The following is a 22,272-nucleotide window of genomic DNA, read 5'->3' as shown; positions in this document are numbered from 1 at the left end:
TGTTCACTAATAAATTAAAAAAAAAATTTTTTAAATTTTTTTTAAAAAAAAAATTGGAAAAAATTTTGAAATTTTTTTTTTCTAAATTTTATTTACCTTAAAAATTTTGTTTTAGCCCTCTTACTTGTTAATACTTAGGTTAGGTTATCAGAAGTAGAAGAGGCATAGTAAATTGGACCTACAATGGGTCAAAATCGGGAAAAATATTTTTTACACCGAATTTTTTTTTTACCAATAAATTTTAAAAAAATAATTAAAAAAAAATTTCGAAAAAAAAATTTTAGAATTTTTTTTCTAATTGGAATTTTTTTTCTTCACTAATAAATTAAAAAAAAAAATTTTTTAAAAATTCGAAGAAATTTCGAAAAACAAATTTAGGAAATTTTTTTTCTAAATTTTGTTTACCTTAAAAATATTTGAAACATTTTTTTAGATCTCTTACTTGTTAATACTTAGGTTATGTTCTCAGAAGTAGAAGAGGCATGGTAAATTGGACCTACAAATTTTTTTTGTCATAAATTTTTGTTCACTAATAAATTTTTTAAAAAAAATTGGAAAAAATTTTGGAATTTTTTTTTTTAAATTTTGTTTACCTTAAAACGATCTATATCTGGAAAACGATCTATATCTGGATTACTAAGTCATTAATATAGACAATATGGATATCCAATAATAGATTTTTTAAAGAGGTCATAGTAAATTGGACCTAAATTGGGTCAAAATCGGGAAAAATATTTTTTACACCGATTTTTTTTTTCACCAAAAAAATTTCTTTGTCATAAATTGTTGTTCACTAATAAATTTAAAAAAAAAATAATTTAAACAATTTTTTAAAAAAAAAAAATTGGAAAAAATTTTTTTTAAATTTTTTTTTCCGAAATTTTGTTTACCTTAAAAATATTTAAAAAATTAGTTTTAACCCTCTTACTTGTTAATACTTAGGTTAGATTATCAGAAGTAGAAGAGGCATACTAAATTGAACCTAAAATGGGTCAAAATCGGGAAAAATGTTTTTTACATCGAATTTTTTTTTTTCACCAAAAAAATTTTTTTGTCATAAATTTTTGTTCACTAAATAAATTTAAAAAAAAATTTTTTTTAAAAAAAATTGGAAAAAATTCTTAATTTTTTTTTTCCAAAACGACAACCTCGATTTTTGAAATCTTCTTGAATTATATCTTGAATTATATCATTAATATAGACAATATGAATATCCAATAATAGATTTTTTAAAGACCTTTTTTATAAATCCATAGTAAATTGGGCCTAAAATGGGTCAAAATCGGGAAAAATATTTTTTACACCGAATTTTTTTTTCAACAAAAAAATTTTTTTGTCATAAATTTTTGTTCACTAATAGATTTAAAAAAAAATAATTTCAAAAAAAAAATTTAAAAAAAATTTTGGAAATTTTTTTTCTAAAAAAAATATTAACTAAAAATAATAATTTTGATCTGGGGAAAATTCGGGGATTTTGTTAAAATAGGACATTTTGGGAATTTTGCCAAAAAAAAAATTACGGGAATTCAAAAATTGTGTTTATGTATTTTTAAATCTTATTTTTTTTGTAAAATTTTGCTAAAACAAATTATTATTTCCACTTTTTTACTAGGGAAATTTTGGGATTTCATAAAAACTTTTTGGGAATTTAAAATTTCGTCTTATTTATTAATTTTACTAATGATTTTTAACTATACTGATAAAAATTTAACAAAAGAATTCTGGGGAAAATTATTATTTCATTTTGGGAATTTAAAAATTTTGTTATATTTATTTTTAAATCTTATTATTTTTGTAAAATTTTGCTAAAAAAAATTATTATGTATTTCCATTTATTATAGCACTTTTTCATTAGGGAAATTTTGGGGATTTCATAAAAACTTTTTGGGAATTTAATTTTTTTTTTATTTTTTAATTGTACTAATAATTTTTAAATATTCAGATAAAAATAAAAACTAAAAATAAAAATTTTGATCTCGGAAAAATATGATATTTTTGAGGTTTCGCAAATTTTTTTGGGGAATTTAAAAATGTTGTTTTATGTACTTTTAAATCTTATTATTTTTGTAAAATTTTGTTAAAAGAAATCATTATGTTTTTTTATTCATATTCAAATTTTTTACTAGGGAAATTTTGGGGATTTCATAAAAACTTTTTGGAAATTAAAAATTTTTTCATATTTTTTTTTTAATTTTACCGATAATTTGTAAATATTCTGCTAAAAATATAAAAATTTTAATGTGCGGGAAAATTTGGGGATTTTGTTAAAATGTTTTGGTAATTTTTTAGTATTTTCAATTTTTAGAAGAAAAACAATTTTGAAATTTTGCCAATTGCTATTCCTGGGAAAGTATTGATGCACTCGAGCTTAGGGTTAAAATAAAATTTTTAAATATTTTTAAGGTAAACAAAATTAGAAAAAAAAAATTCCAAAATTTTTTTTTTCAAATTTGTTTATTTTAACTAATAAATTTAAAAAAAAATTTTAAAAATAAATTGGAAAAAATTTCGAAAAGAAAATTTTTTTTTCTTTTATTATTTTTTGACCAAGATTTTGTATATATTCCATAAATTTTTTCAATTAATATAATTTTCCTTAACTTTTTTTTATTTGTTAATGATTAAATTATTTAATTTTAGCTCAATATGGTCTTATTTCCACGTATAAAGGAATGTCTATCAAAAAGAGAGAAGAAAACAAACCTAAATAGGGCGGCCTCTCTTGGAAAAAAATATAAACAATAAAAGACTTAAGACACAAACTTTAATTGAGAGTGTTTCTTATGGTTACCGTTATTTCTCAAAATTAGTGATGCCAACTATTTAACAGGAAAACACTTAGAAAAAAAATGCATATAAAATAAAAATTCTTGAATTTTTAACAGAAATTAAAAAAATTTCATAGATTTTTGAAAACATTTTTATAAAATGTATATAAAATCACGATAATGTATATTATTTAAGAATTTATTTTAAAAAATAGCAAAATAAAATAAAAATTCTGGAATTTTAATTAAAAAAATCAGCAGAAATAAATAATTATCATTGATTTTTTTACACATTTTTATAAATTGTATATAAAATCACAGACAATGTATGTTATTTAAGAATTTATTTAAAAAAATAGCAAAATAAAATAAAAATTCTGTAATTTTAATTAAAAAAATCAGCAAAAATAAATAATTCTCGTTAAAAATAAATTGGAAAAAATTTGGAAAAAAATTTTTGGAATTTTTTTTTTTCTAAATTTTGTTTACCTTAAAAATATTTAAAAATTTTATTTACACCCTCTTACTTGTTAATACTTAGGTTAGCTTATTAAATGTAGAAGAAGTGAAGAGTAAGGCGGTCCGAAAAAGAGAGGAGAGGAGAATATTATTAAGCACCAGTCAATTGACGGAGATGGAGATGGCCTCATTGCCAATTGCTATTCCTGATAAAGGCATTGATGCACTCTAGCTTAGGGTTAAAATAAAATTTTTAAATATTTTTAAGGTAAACTAAATTTAGAAAAAAAATTCCAAAATTTTTTTTTTTAATTTATTTATTTAAACTAATAAATTAAAAAAAATAATATAAAATAATTTTTAAAAAAAAAAATTTTTCAAAAAAATTTGGAAAAAAAAATTTTGGAAATTTTTTTTTCTAAATTTTTTTTACCTTAAAAATATTTAAAAATTTTGTTTTAACCCTCTTACTTGTTAATACTTAGGTTAGGTTTTCAGAAGTAGAAGAGGCATAGTAAATTGGACCTACAATGGGTCAAATTCGAGAAAAATATTTTTTACACAGAATTTTTTTTCACCAATAAATTTTAAAAAAAAATAATTTTTTTTAAAAAATTGGAAAAAATTTCGAAAAAAAATTTTGGAAATTTTTTTTTTCTAAATTTTGTTTACTTTAAAAATATTAAAAAATTTTATTTTAACCCTCTTACTTGTTAATACTTAGGTTAGGTTAAACAAAATTTAGAAAAAAAAAAATTTCAAAAATTTTTTAATTTTTTTTTAAAAAAATTTTTTTTATATTATTTTTTTTAAATTTATTAGTGAAGAAAAATTTATGACAAAAAAACTTTTTGGTGAAAAAAAAAATTTTATGTAAAAATATTTTTCCCGATTTTGACCCATTTTAGGAGGTCCGAAAAAAGAGAGGAGAATATTATTAAGCACATATTATTAATGCACTCTAGCTTCAATCTCAGAAAGACTATTTTGACAACTTTTATAGAAGCCAAGTCTCCTCGCAAGTCTCGATTATCACCGCCACTACATTACTAAATTGTGTCAGGCCAAAAAGATATGTTGTCCGTCCTCGGTTTAGTGGGGGCCATATTATACTGGTTATAGTGCATTCATCTTCTCGCAGCAAGCTCTTAGTAAAAGTTACGAATTTGCATTTCTTTACATTCGAAAGAATTTTTATTTCTTAAATCTTTGTTGTTTACATTTCTTTTCAATGACCACCATTTATATTTTTAAATTCCTCTTTATTTAAATGGCCGCCATATTAAGGATTGTTTCTTAAGTCTTAGTTGTTTACATTGTTTTTGATTTAAATTACCTCTATATTTGTTTTGTTAATGTCTTGTTTATTTACATTCCTTTTTATGTAAATGGTGGCCATATTTGTTCTCTTTTATTTTTAAATGGCTGCCATATTAATGTTTGTTTCTAAAGTCTTAGTTGTTTACATTGCTTTTTATGTAAATGGCCGCCATATTTGTTTTCTCTCAGCTCTATTTTATTTATGTACATTCGTATTCAGGATTGTTTCTTAAGTCTTAGTTGTTTACATTTAATTTTTTATTTACTTTTTTATACAGGATTGTTTCTTAAGTCTTTCTTTTATATTCAAAATGGCTGCCATATGAAGGTCATTTTCTTATATCTTTGTTGTTTACATTGTTTTTTACTTAAAACGAAGTCAATTTATGACTTTTTTTTAATTATTTTTAATTTTAAATTAAAAAGCAAGCGATATTGAGGGATATTTTATAATTTGTTTGTGTTTAATTTGTGTTAAGGGATAAAATTCTCTAAATAAAAGAATATTTTTATTTAAAATTCCAAAAAAAAAAAAAAAATGTTTAAGATTAAAGGAGAATACATGTAGATAAATTAAAATGTGAGGAAATCACAATTTTATGCAATTTTTTTTGTTGACTAATTTACCATTAACTTTGCTTTTAACATTATATTCAAATCAATTTGCTAATTTGCCAACAACTTCCATTAATCAAACATTTTTTTTTTTATTTGCAGATGTCAATACAACGCCAGCAGAAGTGTCAATTGATCAAGCACAACATTAACGGCAGCTGCTGGTATTTAGCGAGAAAAAAAATAAACTAAAAACTAAAGAAAAATTATAAACAAATCCTGTATACAAAGAATGCAATCAAGCAAGATATTACTAAACTAATGAATGAATAACAAAAAGTAACTCAAAAATTTAAACTGCTTCATAGAACCGTGGCTTTTAAGAAACCGTTAAATGACAAACATTAGAAAACATAAAACACCATATTACCACATTATTACATTCTTAAAAAAGTAATAAACTAAAAACAACCAAAAGTAATTAAACAAAATTTGCCAAACCAGTAACCATAAACAACAAAAAAAAAATGCCTAAATTCTGTTTAATATTCCTCATACTGTCTAGTACCTTTCTAACACTAGCCACAGCACAAACCGTAATCGTTACCGAGCTACCACAACCGTTAGTATCGGCTTCCGAAGCTACTCTGCTCACCACCCCACCTCTGCTAGAGGAATCTTTAAAAAAATACAAACTTAATGAAGAACTTAATGAATTCAATGAAATCCCTTTAGAGGAGGCGGAAATCTCGAATATTTCAAAAACGGAACAAAATAAAATGACCAAATCACGTTTTAAAATTGCCAAAGTTTTTACCAACTGTACAAGGGAATTGTTTGAAATGCGCGTGGAACTTAATCGACCATTTCATGGTCTCTTGTATGCCAAAGATTTTCCCCACGAGTGTAGGGCACGTGGTACTTCGGAAATGAATATTAGCTTGCGTTTGCCCACGTCGGGCTGTGGTGTTAGAGTAGAGCCTAGACATGATGGTTCTATGGAATTATCGGTGCGCATAATGATGCAAATGGAGGAGAAACTTAGGCAAAGTTCGGATATTTTGAAGACGGTCAAATGTAAATTGCCGGTTACGGCCATGGGCATGTTGCTGGCGGGAGTGGAGGGGAAAAGTAAAAATGGTGGTTTGAGGTAGGTAACTTTTTTTTATTAAAAAACTGAAAAATTTCAAAACAAAAATTCCCAAAATTTTTTTAAAAATCCCAATATCTCGAATAAAATTCTGGGGAAATTTTGGGGATTTCATAAAAACTTTTTGGGAATTTAAAATTTTTTCATTATTAAAAAAAATATGAAAAATTTCAAAACAAAAATTCCCAAAATTTTTTTAAAAATCCCAAAATCTCGAATAAAATTCTGGGGAAATTTTGGGGATTTCATAAAAACTTTTTGGGAATTTAAAATTTTTTCATATTTTTTTTTTAATTTAACAGATAATTTGTAAATATTCTGCAAAAAATATAAAAATTTTAATGTGCGGGAAAATTTGGGGATTTTGTTAAAATGTTTTGGTAATTTTTTAGATTCAGGGGAAGTTTTGGAAATTTTGTAAAACTTTTTGGGAATTGAAAAATTTAATTAGTTTATTAAAAAATATAAAACTTTCTAAAAAACTAATTAAATTTTTTAATTCCCAAAAAGTTTTACAAAATTTCCAAAACTTCCCCAGAATTTTTTTTTGCGAGATTTTAAGATTTTCATGTTTTATTCTTAGAAAACTTCTATTATCTATTGAAATATTGCATTTTATTTTTAAAAAAAATAAAAAAATTTTTAATTCCCAAAAAGTTTTACAAAATTTCCAAAACTTGCCCAGAATTTTTTTTCGAGATTTTAAGATTTTCATGTTTTCTACTTAGAAAACTTAGCAGAATATTTACAAATTATCTATAAAATTAAAAAAAATATGAAAAAATTCTAAATTCCCAAAAAGTTTTTATGAAATCCCCAAAATTTCCGTAAAAAAGGGGAAATAATAATTTTTTTTTAGCAAAATTTTACAAAAATAATAAGATTTAAAAATAAATTTAACAAAATTTTTAAATTCCCAAAAATTTTTTACAAAATTTCCAAAATGTCTCATTTTAATGAAATCCCTGAATTTTCCCCAGAACAAAATTAAATTTTTAGTTTATATTTTTAGCAGAATATTTACAAAAATTAAAAAATATGAAGAAATTTTAAATTCCCAAAAAGTTTTTATGAAATCCCCAAAATATTTTAAAAAAATCCCTGAATTTTCCCCAGATCAAAATTTTTAGTTTATATTTTTACCAGAACATTTAAAAAATATCTGTAAAATTAAAAAAATATGAAAAAATTTTAAATTCCCAAAAAGTTTTTATGAAATCCCCAAAATTTCCCTAGTAAAAAAGTGGAAATAATAATTTTTTTTTAGCAAAATTTTACAAAAATAATAAGATTAAAAAATAAATTTAGCAAAATTTTTAAATCCCCAAAATTTTTTTACAAAATTCCCAAAATGTCCTATTTTAACAAAATACCTGAATTTTCCCCAGATCAAAATTTTTAGTTTATATTTTTAGCAGAATATTTACAAATTATCTATAAAATTAAAAAAAATATGAAAAAATTTTAAATTCCCAAAAAGTTTTTATGAAATCCCCAAAATTTCCCTAGTAAAAAAGTGGAAATAATAATTTGCTTTAGCAAAATTTTACAAAAATAATAAGATTTAAAAATATATTTAACAAAATTTTTAAATTCCCAAAATTTTTTTACAAAATTCTCAAAATTTCCTATTTTAAAAAAATCCCTGAATTTTCACCAGATCAAAATTTTTAGTTTATATTTTTAGCAGAACATTTAAAAATTATCTGTAAAATTAAAAAAATATGAAAAAATTTTAAATTCCCAAAAAGTTTTTATGAAATCCCCAAAATTTCCCTAGTAAAAAAGTGGAAATAATTTTTTTTTAGCAAAATTTTACAAAAATTATAAGATTTAAAATTAAAAATAAATCTAACAAAATTTTTTTTTTTTTTTATTAAGTTTTTATGAAATCCGCAAAATTTCCCTAGTAAAAAAAGGGGAAATAATTATTTTTTTTAGAAAAATTTTGTAAAATAAGATTTAAAAATACATAAACAATTAAAAAATAAAAAAAAAATAAATTCCCAAAAAGTTTTTATGAAATCCCCAAAATTTCCCTAATGAAAAAATGCTATAATAAGTGGAAATTTTTGCAAAATCCCCAAAATGTCCCGAGATATGAAATTATAATTTCCTCCAGAATTGTTTATTAAAATTTTTAGCAGAATAGTTAAAAATCATTAGTAAAATTAATAAATAAGACGAAATTTTAAATTCCCAAAAAGTTTTTATGAAATCCCCAAAATTCCCAAAAATTTCCCTAGTAAAAAAAGGGGAAATAATTATTTTTTTTAGAAAAATTTTGTAAAATAAGATTTAAAAATACATAAACAATTAAAAAATAAAAAAAAAATTAAATTCCCAAAAAGTTTTTATGAAATCCCCAAAATTTCCCTAATGAAAAAATGCTATAATAAGTGGAAATACATAATAATTTTTTTTTAGCAAAATTTTACAAAAATAATAAGATTTCAAAATTTATATAACAAAATTTTTAAACTCCCAAAGAAAAGTTTTTGTAAATCCCCAAAATGTCCCGAGATATGAAATTATAATTTTCCCCAGAATTCTTAATTAAATTTTTATCTGAAAAGTTAAAAATTATTAGTACAATTAAAAAATAAAAAAAAATTAAATTCCCAAAAAGTTTTTATGAAATCCCCAAAATTTCCCTAATAAAAAAGTCCTATAATAAATGGAAATACATAATAATTTTTTTTTAGCAAAATTTTACAACAAATAATAAGATTTAAAAATAAATATAACAAAATTTTTAAATTCCCAAAGAAAAATTTTTGAAAAATCCCCAAAATGTCCCGAGATATGAAATTATAATTTTCCCCAGAAAAAAATTATGAACTCAATTCTGTTTAAAAATATTTTCTATAAATTTATAACTCCTACTTATTACTGCTATTTAATCTTCAAACTCATTTGCATAAACTCAATTAATTATATTTTATTAATTATTTAACTCTTATATATTTTTCATTGTTATTAGACATGGCCGCATGCAAAGTGCAAATCTTTATTTGGCTAAATCAGCACAAAACAAACAACAATTAAATGCTGCTGATATGGCCACAACACATTTGCCACCCTCATCATCATCATCATCATCACAGTCGGCCACACAGCATTTTACTAATGCACACTCATCACAAACGCCTCGCGTGCGCATTTGGCTTGAATTGGGCGGCCCTGATGGTTCCGGTTCAGTTGTTGTAGGTCAAGCCACAACACTGACCGTACGTGCTATTGTTCCTGGTACTATGGGTGTGCGTATCGTGGATTGTGCTGCCTTGGATGGTTTAGGAGAGTCGACGCAACAGCTGTTAGATGAACGGGGCTGTCCCATTGATGAACAGGTGGGTTAAGAATTACAATTTTTTTCACTATTAAAGGAGATTTTTACATTTGTGAAATCTTAATATGAAGTTTTTTCATTTAAATTGAATAATTTTGCTTCCTAATGTTATTAAGTAACAAAATTGAATATAGCATCCTTAAAGACTTAAGAAACAAACCTTAATATGGTGTTTGTTTTGTTTGAGAGAACGTAAATAGAGAAGAAGAAATCCTAATATGGCTGCCATATAAATAAAAAAAGACTTGGGAAACAAACTTGAATATGTTATCCTTTTAGAGAGAGAATGTAAACAAAACAAAATTAATGACGCAAACTTCATAAAATCAGTGATGCCAATTATTTGAAAGTAAAATACACAAAAACATAAAGAAATAATAAAAAATGCATTAAATTCTATTAGAAACGAACTATTAATGAAAAATAAATAAAATTTACAAAAAAATACAAGTTTTAGCAACTTGAAATGATAAATATATCATATTATTCTAAAGAATTCCATGATAATTTATGTCCTAAATTTTAATGGCAACCCCTGTAATTGTTTTCACCAGTTGCCAATTATTCTGGCTTTCTAACACCTAAATTTCTTGTTAGGATGTTACTCATCATCATCATCATACTCACATGTACATTTTATTAGGTCAAACATTTGTACATGAATGTAAAAATGTCTGTCGTCTTAAAACTGTAACATCTTTTCCATGCAACTTTCTCTTCCTTGACTAAACAACAAAGCCACCAACCAGCACCTGTTCTTTAAATTTTTTTTTCAACTTCTTGTTTTAACTATTCTTTAGCAACAAAAATTATATAGATTGAAATCTTTACAATGCTTTTTTAGTAAATGGAAAAATTATATAGGGAACTTCCGTTTGCTTAAAACTCTTTATGGACACAAATACAAACTAAAGAATATTTACAGTTTTTCTAAGAATTATTAAATAAAAAAATGTTTATAAAATAGAAATTTAACAAGATCACCCATTGTTTGTTGGCTGGAAATTTGAATAATGATGTTAAATTTCTTTAAAAAAAAGCTAAAAACTAATGAATGAGATTTCTTTCTAAAGCTTATTGATGAACCTAAAGTGTTGAGTTTGAAATTAATCCAAATTAATTTAATTTATTAAGTTAATTGCTTAGATTTTTGTAGCAAAAACTATTGGCAAATATTGTCTATTTATCCTTAGGCTAAGAATTTGACCCAATATTTGAAATTTGTAAAATTATTATTTTTTGTTTTCTTCAAATTTACAATAATTATTAGTGAAACGTGCTGCCATTATCTAAAGACAAATTATAAAAATACCAGAAAAATAACTTTCATTTTTCATGCTTTAAATCTATACCATAATAAACCAAACAATATCATCATTTAGTAAGCCATTGTAACACATACAAAAAGATTCTTTCTTCTTTTTTTGTTTTCCTTAGCAAACAATTAATATTGTTTTAGACCTGTTGGTGTATCCAAGAATCTTGGTGAAATGTTAGCATATAATCAATTAAGATCTTTTAGTGCTTGCAATATAAGCAACAGGTTTATTTTCATTTTGAACTTCAGTTGAGCAGAAGTGTAAACCATTTCAATGTACTTTATTCTAATAATCGTTTAACAAATTATAATGATGTTGTTTTGCTATTTGAAAAATCTTTGTTATTTAAAGAAACCATGAAAATGTTTGAGTTTTTTAAATAAAAGTTAAGAGAAAAAATAATTTCTTAAGAAAAAATATTATATTTAACTTAGAAATCTTGTTTAAAATATATAATAAACAAATTTAATATATTTTTATCAATATTCTTTTAAAATCTGCAATATTAACGGTTATTTACACAAAAAAACTAAAGAAATCATGTTTAAGAGAGAGTAATTTCTAATTTATACCGTTATTCTTATCAAAAGTGCTGCCAAGTTCTCAAAATCATTAAACTAACAAATGTAAACAAAAAGGACTTAAGACATAAACTTGAATTGAGAGATATTTTGAACACAGTGCTGCCAACTCATTTTAAATGTATATATGAGAGAAAAATCAGTGTTGACTACTTTTTAGTAACGAAATTAGTGCCAAATGCATAAATAATGGCAAAGAATGTAAATTATAAATCCAAATTAAAATAAATATTGCAGAAAATGTTAGTTGCAAGTAAATTTCAAGAAAAAAACGCTTATTTCATTAAAACCATAAAAACATCTACTACAATTCAAAATTTCCCAAAAAAAATTCATTTCATAAGAAACTAAAATTTTATAAATTAAAGATTTTTTTCATAAAGTTACAATTAACAAAAAAAAAAACTTTGTTTCATATAAAAGGCAAATTTGCAGAAAAAACAACTTAATTCATAAAAACGACGATAATTTAATGATTTTTTTTTTAATAAAAAGTTAATTTAATAATAGAAACATTTTGTTTACATTTCACCAATTTTACAAAAATGGCAATTTTAAAAAAATGACAAAAACACTTATTTAATAAAAAAATACAATTTCCAAAACATTTCTTTCATAAAAAATAACAATTATCAAGTAACCTCTTCCCAAATGGTTACTGTTTAGTAGTGCTTACTATAAATGCCAATAAATCTTATATTTGATATGACTTTTTTTAAATTGTATTTCCTCTAGAAATTTACTAACGGGTAACCACTTTCCAAACAGTTATTTGCCATTATTGGTTACTTTTAATACCAATGAATCTTATGTTTGTTAGGGTTTTTTATTTTAAGCTATACTAGCACTCGAAATACTCAAAATTCAAACCTATGTGAAAAAGTAACCAGTAACCATTTAATAAAAATTACAAAAATTAATAGATTTTTGCTAGAGAATTAATATGTTGCCTTGTAAATAGTGTTATTCAGCCATCAGTTTTTAAAATTGTATTCCCTTGTGCATTTTTACTAACAAGTAACCATTTTCCAAATGGTTACTTTTTAATAATGGTTACCTTTAATACCTATAAAACTTATATTTTGAAAGGCTTTTTTATTTTAAGCTATACTAGCTAAAGAAGTATCTAAAATTAAAACATATTTGAAATAAGTAACCAGTAACCATTTAATATAAATCACAAAAATTAATAGATTTTTGCTAGAGAATTAATATGTTGCCTTGTAAATAGTGTTATTTGCCATTAGTTTTTAGAATTGTATTTCCTTGTGCATTTTTACTAACAAGTAACCATTTTCCAAATGGTTACTTTTTAATAATGGTTACCTTTAATACCTATAAAACTTATATTTTGAAAGGCTTTTTTATTTTAAGCTATACTAGCTAAAGAAGTACCTAAATTTAAAACATGTTTGAAATAAGTAACCAGTAACCATTTAATATAAATCACAAAAATTAATAGATTTATGATACATAATGTTTTCTTTTTATTTTTTTTTTAAGTTTTAAATTACTTAAAAATTGCATTTTCTCTTATAATTTTTTAAAGAGTAGCCACTTTCCAACAAGTAACCATTTCCCAAATGGTTACTTTTTAATAATGGTTATCTTTAATATCTATAAAACTTATATTTAGAATGGCTTTTTTATTTTAAGCTATACTAGCTAAATAAATACCTAAAATTAGGATATATTTGAAATAAGTAACCAGTAACCATTTAATATAAATCACAAAAATTAATAGATTTATGATATATAATGTTTTCTTTTTAGTTTTATTACTTAAAAATTGCATTTTCTCTCATAATTTTTTAAAGAGTAGCCACTTTCCAACAAGTAACCGTTTTCCAAATGGTTACTTTTTAATAATGGTTATCTTTAATATCTATAAAACTTATATTTATAATGGCTTTTTTATTTTAAGCTATACTAGCTAAAGAAGTACCTAAAATTAGGATATATTTGAAATAAGTAACCAGTAACCATTTAATATAAATCATAAAAATACATAATGTTTTCTTTTTAGTTTTTTTTATGTTTTAAATTACTTAAAAATTGTATTTTCTCTTATAGTTTTTAAAGAGTAACCACTTTCCAAATGGTTACTTTTAAATAATGGTTACTTATGAAGCCAATAAAATTTATTTTTGTTAGGGCTTTCTTATTCTAAGCTATACTAGCAAGCGAAATAGCCAAAATTTAAACTTATGTGATATGAGTAACCAGTAACCATTTGTTAAATATTGCTTTAATTAAAATATTTGTAGTAGATAATGAATAGATTTGCATACAAATTATTAAAAATTTTATTTGAGTTTAAAAATAATAAAAAATTAAATTTTCTGACGATATTTTAGCAAATATGTGAATAGGTTGCTTTTAAAATATTTAAAAAAAATCTTATTTAGCAAAAACGCTTGTTTTACAAAAAGTGCTAATTGTAAAAGGACAATTTTCAAGAGTATTTGTTTTTAAAAATAACCAATTCTTTGGCAAACTTTTATTTTTACTTTTCCCTTGAGATTTTCTATTAAAAAAATATTTAAAGTTTCTTAAAATTCTGTTAGTTGTTCTAAATAAACTTAATTTTATAAGAAATTTCTAATACTCTTCCAAATTGTACCTCTAAGCTGTTTTAAAATCAGCTATTGCATTTTGTGATACTTGCTTTTCAATCGTTGGTTTTTATATTATAATTTTTGTGTTTCTATTTTAATGTACTACTTAATTATGTTTAAACGTTTTAAAAATACACATTAAAGAACAGTTTAGTTTTGGTTTTCTGTTGCTAACAACAACAACATTCAAAACAATTAAGTGGTGCTCATCTCTCTGCAAAATGAGAAGAAGCTGAAAAGAAGAAGCAACATAAACACAGTAAGTTAGAAGAAGAAGAAGAATCATAATAGTGGTGGTGGTAGCAAGCAAGCAGCAGAGTAGTGTTTTAAAAGTAGTAAAACAAAAACAGTTTTCTGCATAGTTGACTAGATTATGAGGTCACAACAATTAGCCAAGAGTGAAGAACAAACAAATAGCAAACAAACACTTCTTCAAGAACTCACTCACAGTCAGTAGCAGGCAACCACATCACAATTTGCATTTTGACACAGTTTTGATTTAAAAAATAAAATTTACATAGTTTTAGATTGTTAAATGAATAAAGAAGTCCCCTCCATCAAAAATCTATTGTCTTGCATTTTATGTTATAAAAAAAAAACAGTCATTATTTGGAGGTGAGCTGGAATATAGGCCAACAAATTAGTTTCTTAGTTCTTTTATTTTAACGATCAGAAAAACAAAATAAAATTAAAACAACTAACAATGGCATTGTTTCTTTTTAAAATTAAGAAGCTTTTATATAGAAGATCAGAGACATGTTTATTAAAATTGTTGAGATAGTCAGATAGTCTATATATAAAAGAATTTCAAGCTATAGCAAAAACAATAGAACTATTTTCTAGAGAAACGCATAAATTAATTTAAGTGTTTCGTTTTTGTAGGTACATATTATTATAATTTTCCCTTTCATTTAGTTTTTGTTTAATATTTTACGTTTGTTTATTTTTTTTTGTGAAAGCGAAACTTGTCTTTAAACTACCGTTAGGCATATCAAAGTGTAAAAGGTCATTTTGCCATGGTTAATTATAAAATGTATTAAAATGACGGAAATAAACTTTGAATAAATAAATAATCATGCTTTCCTTAACTTAAACTAAGGCTATGCTTAAATTGTCAAATGATAAATAATGGACAGTCATTTGCATTATGAGTTTAGAAAAAATTTTAGATGTATACTAGGTTAAATAATCATAATTATTTTAAAAATAAATTTAAAAAAAGTTTAAATAGGAAATAATATTTAGTTTATAATTGTTTACATTGCTTTTGTGTAATTATGTATAAATTAAAAGTATTTTTTGGTTTATTTTTCTTTTTTTATTAAAAAAAATGAGTTATTATTACTGATTTTACGATAATTAGCATCACTGGCATTATTTACATTTGTTTGCTCTCTCTCTCTCGATTGTTTTCATTCCATTTTCAAGGACGCCATGTTTGATAAGTTTATGTCTTAAGTCTTCTTTGATAAGTTTATGTCTTAAGTCTTCTCCTGTTATAAGTCTTCTTCTTTGATAAGTTTATGTCTTAAGTCTTCTTTTTTGATAAGTTTATGTCTTAAGTCTTCTCCTGTTATAAGTTTTCTTCTTTGATAAGTTTATGTCTTAAGTCTTCTTCTTTGATAAGTTTATGTCTTAAGTCTTCTCCTGTTATATGTAAATATTTGTAGGAACTTGGCAGCACTGATTTTATTAATGGCCGCCAGTAAGAAAATTGTTGTTGTTTTTGACAGGAAACCATTAAAAGCTAAAATTCCTTATGATTTCCAACGATTTTCTTAATTTAGGCAAATTTATACAAAATTATTGTAGTTTTTTAAAGGAGTTACTTTAAATACAATAATAAAACCAAATTTTGTGATTTTCTATTTGAAAAAGAACATATTTTAAATCACTGCCTTATAGCTTTTCATCACGCAGTTTTATTTGTTTGCAGTGGGTGGCTGTAATTTTAGCATTTCTTTTATTTTGTCTTACACATGTGTTTGATGTGTTATCCAATAGGTTATTTAAATTGCATACAAATTCATTCATGTGGAATAGACATATTTACACTTTCGCTTTTTTTCTTTCTTATATATTGCATTAATTTTCCTTCGCCATTAGTTGCAACATGTTACTCATCATCATAATGTGTAGAAAAATATTGTATTTAACCACGTAATGTTTAATATTAACTAGTAAATAATTAAAACCAGCTAAATGTTTGCTTTAAAATTATTTTACTCTTAAAGGCAAAGGCTTTATTTAAAGTTTAATGAACTTATAAAGTAGATACATATGTATTTAAATACAAATAATTTTCATGTTAGTTAAGGCTATATTTAAAATATTTAGAAACTAACTTAATAATTCAATTCAGGGTTAATTATTTATTTTTGTTAATAAACATAAATAACTATTATAGAAAAAAGTATGACGTTTTCCCTTTCTAAATAATTTTAATAATAAAGCCTTTATAAACCTAAATATAGAATAAAATTTCATATTAATTTTATTGAAAAATATAAACAATGACTTAACATTTTCTATTTCTATAAAAACTGGTTTTCGAAAACTCTAATCTAAAGATTTTAAATCACAATATGGTTTTAAAAATATTTAATCTTTGGTTTTCAACTCACAATGGGTGTTAAAAAAGCATGGGAAATTTTATTAAACAATAAATAAAGAATTTTGTCAATAGAATCAATAGAAAATAATATACAAACTATTTAACACATGATTAATAAATTAATTCAAATTATCTTTTATTTCAATACATATGTGTTAAAAATATACATATTTTCAGAGCTTTAAATTAATTAAATGGGTTTTCTTTTAATATTTAAACTTTACTTGCTATTTTAAGCTTTAAAAGTACTTAACTCTGTGAATTTTTTTATTTTTAAATGATTTGCAACCATATATAGGACTAGTTGTCATATAAGTGCTGCCAAGTTCATTGAAATAAATTGCTAAACAAGAAAGACTTAAGACACAAACTTATGATACAGGAAAACAAAGAGTTGAGAGAGAGAGAAACAAACATGGCGTCCTTGCAAATGGAATATAAACAAGAAAGACTTAAGACATAAACTTATGCAATATGGTTTGTATTCAAATGGAATGAAAACAATAAAAAGTTGAGAGAGAGAGCAAAGAAACAAACATGGTGTCCTTTCAAATGGAATGTAAAATGAAGAAACAAACTTTATACCGGAAATTAAAAAAAAAAATCGTAAAAAACGGGATTTAATCTTTGGAAAAATTAAATTTTTGACAAATGAAAATTTATTTTAGAAGTTTTTTTATGCTAAGGAATTTTTCTTAATTTTAAATCTTGGCAACCTTATGTTGCATGCCATAAAATTATAACACCTAAAATAATTTTATATTAAATTACATCACACATATTATTTTACTGCATTTTTTTTTTGTCGTAACTAAATACCTACCTTCAATACAAGAAATAAATCAACAAATGAAACCGTAAATAATACATGTTTTAGTTAGAAAAAAAATATACGTAATAATATAAAAGTGTTGATGTCAAGTTCAATGTTTTCCAAGTAAACACAACTGTTTTTCTTTTTCTCTTATTTGTGGAGAAAAAAAGGTGTATAAGGTGAGTCGTATAGCCTGATGTGTGTATGTGACAATGAGTAGTTACAATTTATTATACGCGTGGTAAATATTACCACACATCATTAAGATTTCATTAAGACCCTAACTCCCCACTGCCACTCTAAAAAATCTAGTTGTCTCATATCAAAACAATAATAATATAACTAGCTGTGGTTATGTTATGGGAATTTAAAATAGATAACAACAAAAATTCATAATAATAAAAGGGTTGTTGTGAATTTTTCTTATTGTACGTACATAGTTACTAATTGTTAATCATATGTATTTGGTTTTTATATATACAAAAAATTCACATAATTTATTTTTGCTGCAAAAAAATGATAATAAAACATTTAACTCTATGCCATATTTCCGCAATAACATTTGAATAGTTATTAAGTCTATGACAAATAGGTAGGTGATGAAACGGAAGTTGAACTTTGAAGAATGATACATTTTATCTAAATGTTTGAATATAAATTAATAATGAAAATCAACTCATTTTCAAAGTTCTGGTAATTTTGAATGATACAAATATTTTTTTTTAATGGAAACTTATTTTTAATAAAAGTTTTAATTAAAAATAAACTGTTGCCACTTCAAATACCAAAAATTTAAAAAAAATTAAACTGTTCCCACTTTAAATTTTTTGTAACCACTAAATTTAAACTGTTCCCAGTTCAAAAAATCTGAAACTAAATATTTATATAGTAGTTCTGTACTATAAATTATATTTTTCTAGCATTTAGTGCTAAATTTTTCAAAAAATCGAACTGTTCCCACTTTTCAGAAAACTGTTTCCACTTTAAAAAATATTTTTTTCAATAAATAATTACTTTTGTGTTCTCAAAATTGAAATTTCCTTAAAAACTAAACTGTTCCCACTTTTAATTCTGTGTAACCACTAAAATCAAACTGTTCCCACATCAATAAATCTAAAACTAAATATTTATATAGTAGTTCTGTACTATAAATTATATTTTTCTAGCATTTATGGCTAAATATATAAAAAAAATTAACTGTTCCCATTTTTCAGAAAACTGTTCCCACTCTAAAAATTAATTTTGTTGCTAAATTATTACTTTTGTGTGCTCAAAAATTAAATTCCCTTTAAAAATAAACTGTTCCCACTTTGAATTTTTTGTAACCACTACAATCAAACTGTTCCCAGTTTAAAAATTACAAAACTAATTAACAGTAAAGTGTTTCTGTGCTTTAAATTTTATTTTGCGTGGCATTTTGGGTTAAATTTTATAAAAAAGTCAAACTGTTCTTACTTTTCCGAAAACTGTTCCCACTCTAAAATTTATTTTTTTCACATAATAATTACTTTTGAGTGCTCAAAAATTAAATTCCCTTTAAAAATAAACTGTTCCCACTTTGAATTTTTTGTAATCACTACAATTAAACTGTTCCCATATTAAAAATTCCAAAACAAATTAACAATAAAGTGATTCTGTGATAAAAATTATATTTTTCTAGCATTTAGAGCTAAATTTAAAAAAAATCTAACTGTTCTCACTTTTTGGAAAACTGTTCCCACTTTAGAAAATATTTTTTTCAATAAAGTATTTCTTCTGTGTTCTTAAAATTTAAATTCCCTTTAAAACTAAACTGTTCCCACTTTGAATTCTGTGTAACCACTACAATTAAACTATTCCCAATTTAAAAATTTCAAAACTAATTAACAATAAAGTTATTCTAAGCTATAAATTTTATTTTGGTAGCATTTTGGATTAAATTTTAGAAAAAAATCCAACTGTTCCCACATTTCAGAAAACTGTTCTCAATACAAAAATTAAGTTTTGTTCTTAAGAATCACTTCTGTGGTTACAAAAATGTATTTACTTGAAAAAAAAAACTGTTCCCATTTCAATTTTTTTTAGATTCCTTTAATTACATATTAAAAATTTCCAAAAATTCTCTAATTTTTCTATTTTCTCTTGTTTATTATTTCCAGGTTATGCCCGCCTTACATACACGCTCTAAGCATCTGGAAGAGGGTTGGTCTAAACACAACGATGATGATTTGATTGAAAAAACCTATACAGCTACTTTTCCTGCCTTTAAGTTTCCCGATCGTGAACGTTTACATGTCAGTTGCGGTGTACAATTATGCAAAGGACATTGTCCAAATGTAAGTTTTATTTTGCAAACATTTAATACAAGAAAATTAAACAACATAAATAAATTAGATTAGAAATTAACACATGTTGGAATAAAATTACAAATACATAAAATGCAACATCATGTTTAAAAAAAAAAAAAAAAAAAAAAAAAGCACACACGTAATGAAATTGCAAACATTTGTTGTATTTTGTAATCGAATCTATAAAATGAAATTGCAAGTGTTATTTTTTTTTCATAAAATCAACAAAGCGTTAATTACCCCAAAAACTAAAACAATTCATTTTCAGTTAAAACTGAAACAATCATGAAGTTAATGCTCTTAAATTAACTGAAGCATTCATTCATTTATTAATTAGCTATGTACACTAAACAAATAAGCTAATGCGTTAAAAGACGAAACATATTAAACAATTATGTTTAATTCTATGGCTTAAAATAATTGCAAAACTTTGGTTTTTATATTTAAAGCAAATTGCTTTTAAATGTAATAAAAAATATAGAAAACTTAAGGGAATTATTCTTTGAATTATTATTAATCATACGTCTAGTGTTTCATGTATTTTAGAAAGAGTTAACAATAATTTGTTTAAAATCCTTGCAAAAATAACCTAACATTTCCTTTAATTGGATAAAATTGCAAATTGGCTTCATTAAAACAAAAACATTTACCTCCTAAATGACGTCACCTCAGTGACGTGTATGTCTCATGTGTTCTTTGTTTACCTTGCATTTCACTGGATGTCATCTTAATGTTAATTGCTTAAAAATAAACATAAGTTTGTTGCTTAAGTCTGTTTTGTTTACCTTTCATTTCACAGGATGCCATTTTGATGACGTCATTTAACAAAAGTCTTGTTTGTTTACATTTAATTTTCAAGGATGCCACATTAAGATTAGCTGCTTAAGTTAAGGTTTACCATACGGTTTTCCTAATGCAGTGAATTGTTAGGTGTTAATTAGACAAAAACTTAAATATAAGATTAATAAAATGCATAAACTTCAAATCTTAAGTTTGTTTAGCTTTTTGGAAGAATTTTCTTTTTAAGAAAACAGTTTTTTTCCTGTTTCTTTTTTTTATTTTTAATTATTTCCTTTTTATGTTTTTTTTCTTCTTCAGATTAATTGCCGCACCAGTGAGAAACTAGTGTTAAGCTCGGATAAACACTTGGCACGCATTGAGGTCTTTAATTCCCTGGCAGTGACGGCGCCTCAAATTGAAGTCGATCGTTTACGTTACGATCGGCGTCACAACATGTCAGGTATAAAGTTTTTAAATTTAATTTCATTTAAAAAAAAATACCACTAACTTTTAATATTGTCTGTGTGTTTCCTAGTGGACGAATATCCGCCTTATGTTCGCCCCTTAATTAACGATGGCACTCTGTGCTTATCTGTCTCCAAATTGGCCTTGTCATTTTGTATATTGGGCTTGATCTTTCTGGTGGCGGTAATTGTAGCCGTCACATCATTAATAAGATCTCGACGAAGAACTACGGTGCATAGTTGTGGCACCATATCGAGTAATAGTGCTCGTTTGCATCGAACGGATGTGTGCAATTCTATGTTTTCTTCCAGGTAGGTAGTATTCAAAATTAGTGTAAATAATGAAATTAATTTTTTTTTATCTTTGCAGCAGTGAATCGGCCCAGTCGGCAGCCCGTTTTGGCAGTAAATTCTTTATGCCCTATTATCCCAATACTTTACCCTATGGTAGGGTTTATTAATTTTAGCTATATTTAAGTATTTTAAAAAACGATTATGATTTCCCTAAGAATTTTAAGTCGGGGGTTATATTCTGCTAAAGATTTAACAAATTTTTGTTTTGCCAAAATCAAATAGTTCCGGGAAATGTTAAATTATTGCTACAAATTTGTATTTTTCTAATTTTAAACTTAATCTGGCTAAAAAATTTAAAAATATTTTCCATTTTCTCCGGTAATTGTTAAAAAATATTTCTTTTATGAGAAATATTTAAAGAACAGAACCCCCGTTTTTAATTCTCATTACCCCCCTTCCCCCCAAAACACTTCTTTGTATGTTTTTAAGACTGATTTTTTTTATATACCATTTATACTTTATTTTATTCTATTTTTTCCATTTCATTTACATATTTCGTTTGTAACTGAAAGAATTTTGAAAACATTTTATATATTTTAAGTTTTAAAAACTTCTTATGATTTTGTAATATAAAATGTATTTCAATTTTCTTTCAGAAAAAATTAAATTAAGAACCTAATTAAAAAACCTAAATTTTATTTTACCAATTTTTCCCAAAAATTGTAAGGAAATATTTAAGTAATTTATAATTTATTATTTAAACAAAAATATAAACACAAGTGGTTAGTAAAAGGAGCGGTTAAAAATTACATAAATCTAGTGATCCTGGCTACATTCTCAATGTGAGTTCAAAATGCAGT

The 22,272-nt window shown here is 24.0% G+C and overlaps 1 protein-coding gene across 1 annotated transcript; it reads left to right on the top strand.

Moving 5' to 3' along the window:
- The first annotated feature begins 5,283 nt into the window (after positions 1 to 5,283).
- Positions 5,284 to 21,716, top strand: cyr (cypher). Its single transcript, XM_065508496.1, has 6 exons — positions 5,284 to 6,252; positions 9,236 to 9,602; positions 19,686 to 19,862; positions 20,973 to 21,114; positions 21,190 to 21,430; positions 21,489 to 21,716. The coding sequence occupies exons 1-6, from the start codon at positions 5,630 to 5,632 to the stop codon at positions 21,577 to 21,579; spliced, it is 1,641 nt and encodes a 546-aa protein (XP_065364568.1). The 5' UTR covers positions 5,284 to 5,629; the 3' UTR covers positions 21,580 to 21,716.
- Positions 21,717 to 22,272: the final 556 nt, after the last annotated feature.

This window comes from Calliphora vicina, chromosome 4, assembly GCF_958450345.1.
Source record: "Calliphora vicina chromosome 4, idCalVici1.1, whole genome shotgun sequence".
Lineage (NCBI taxonomy): Eukaryota > Metazoa > Arthropoda > Insecta > Diptera > Calliphoridae > Calliphora > Calliphora vicina.
This window is presented reverse-complemented; position numbering and strand designations above follow the sequence as displayed.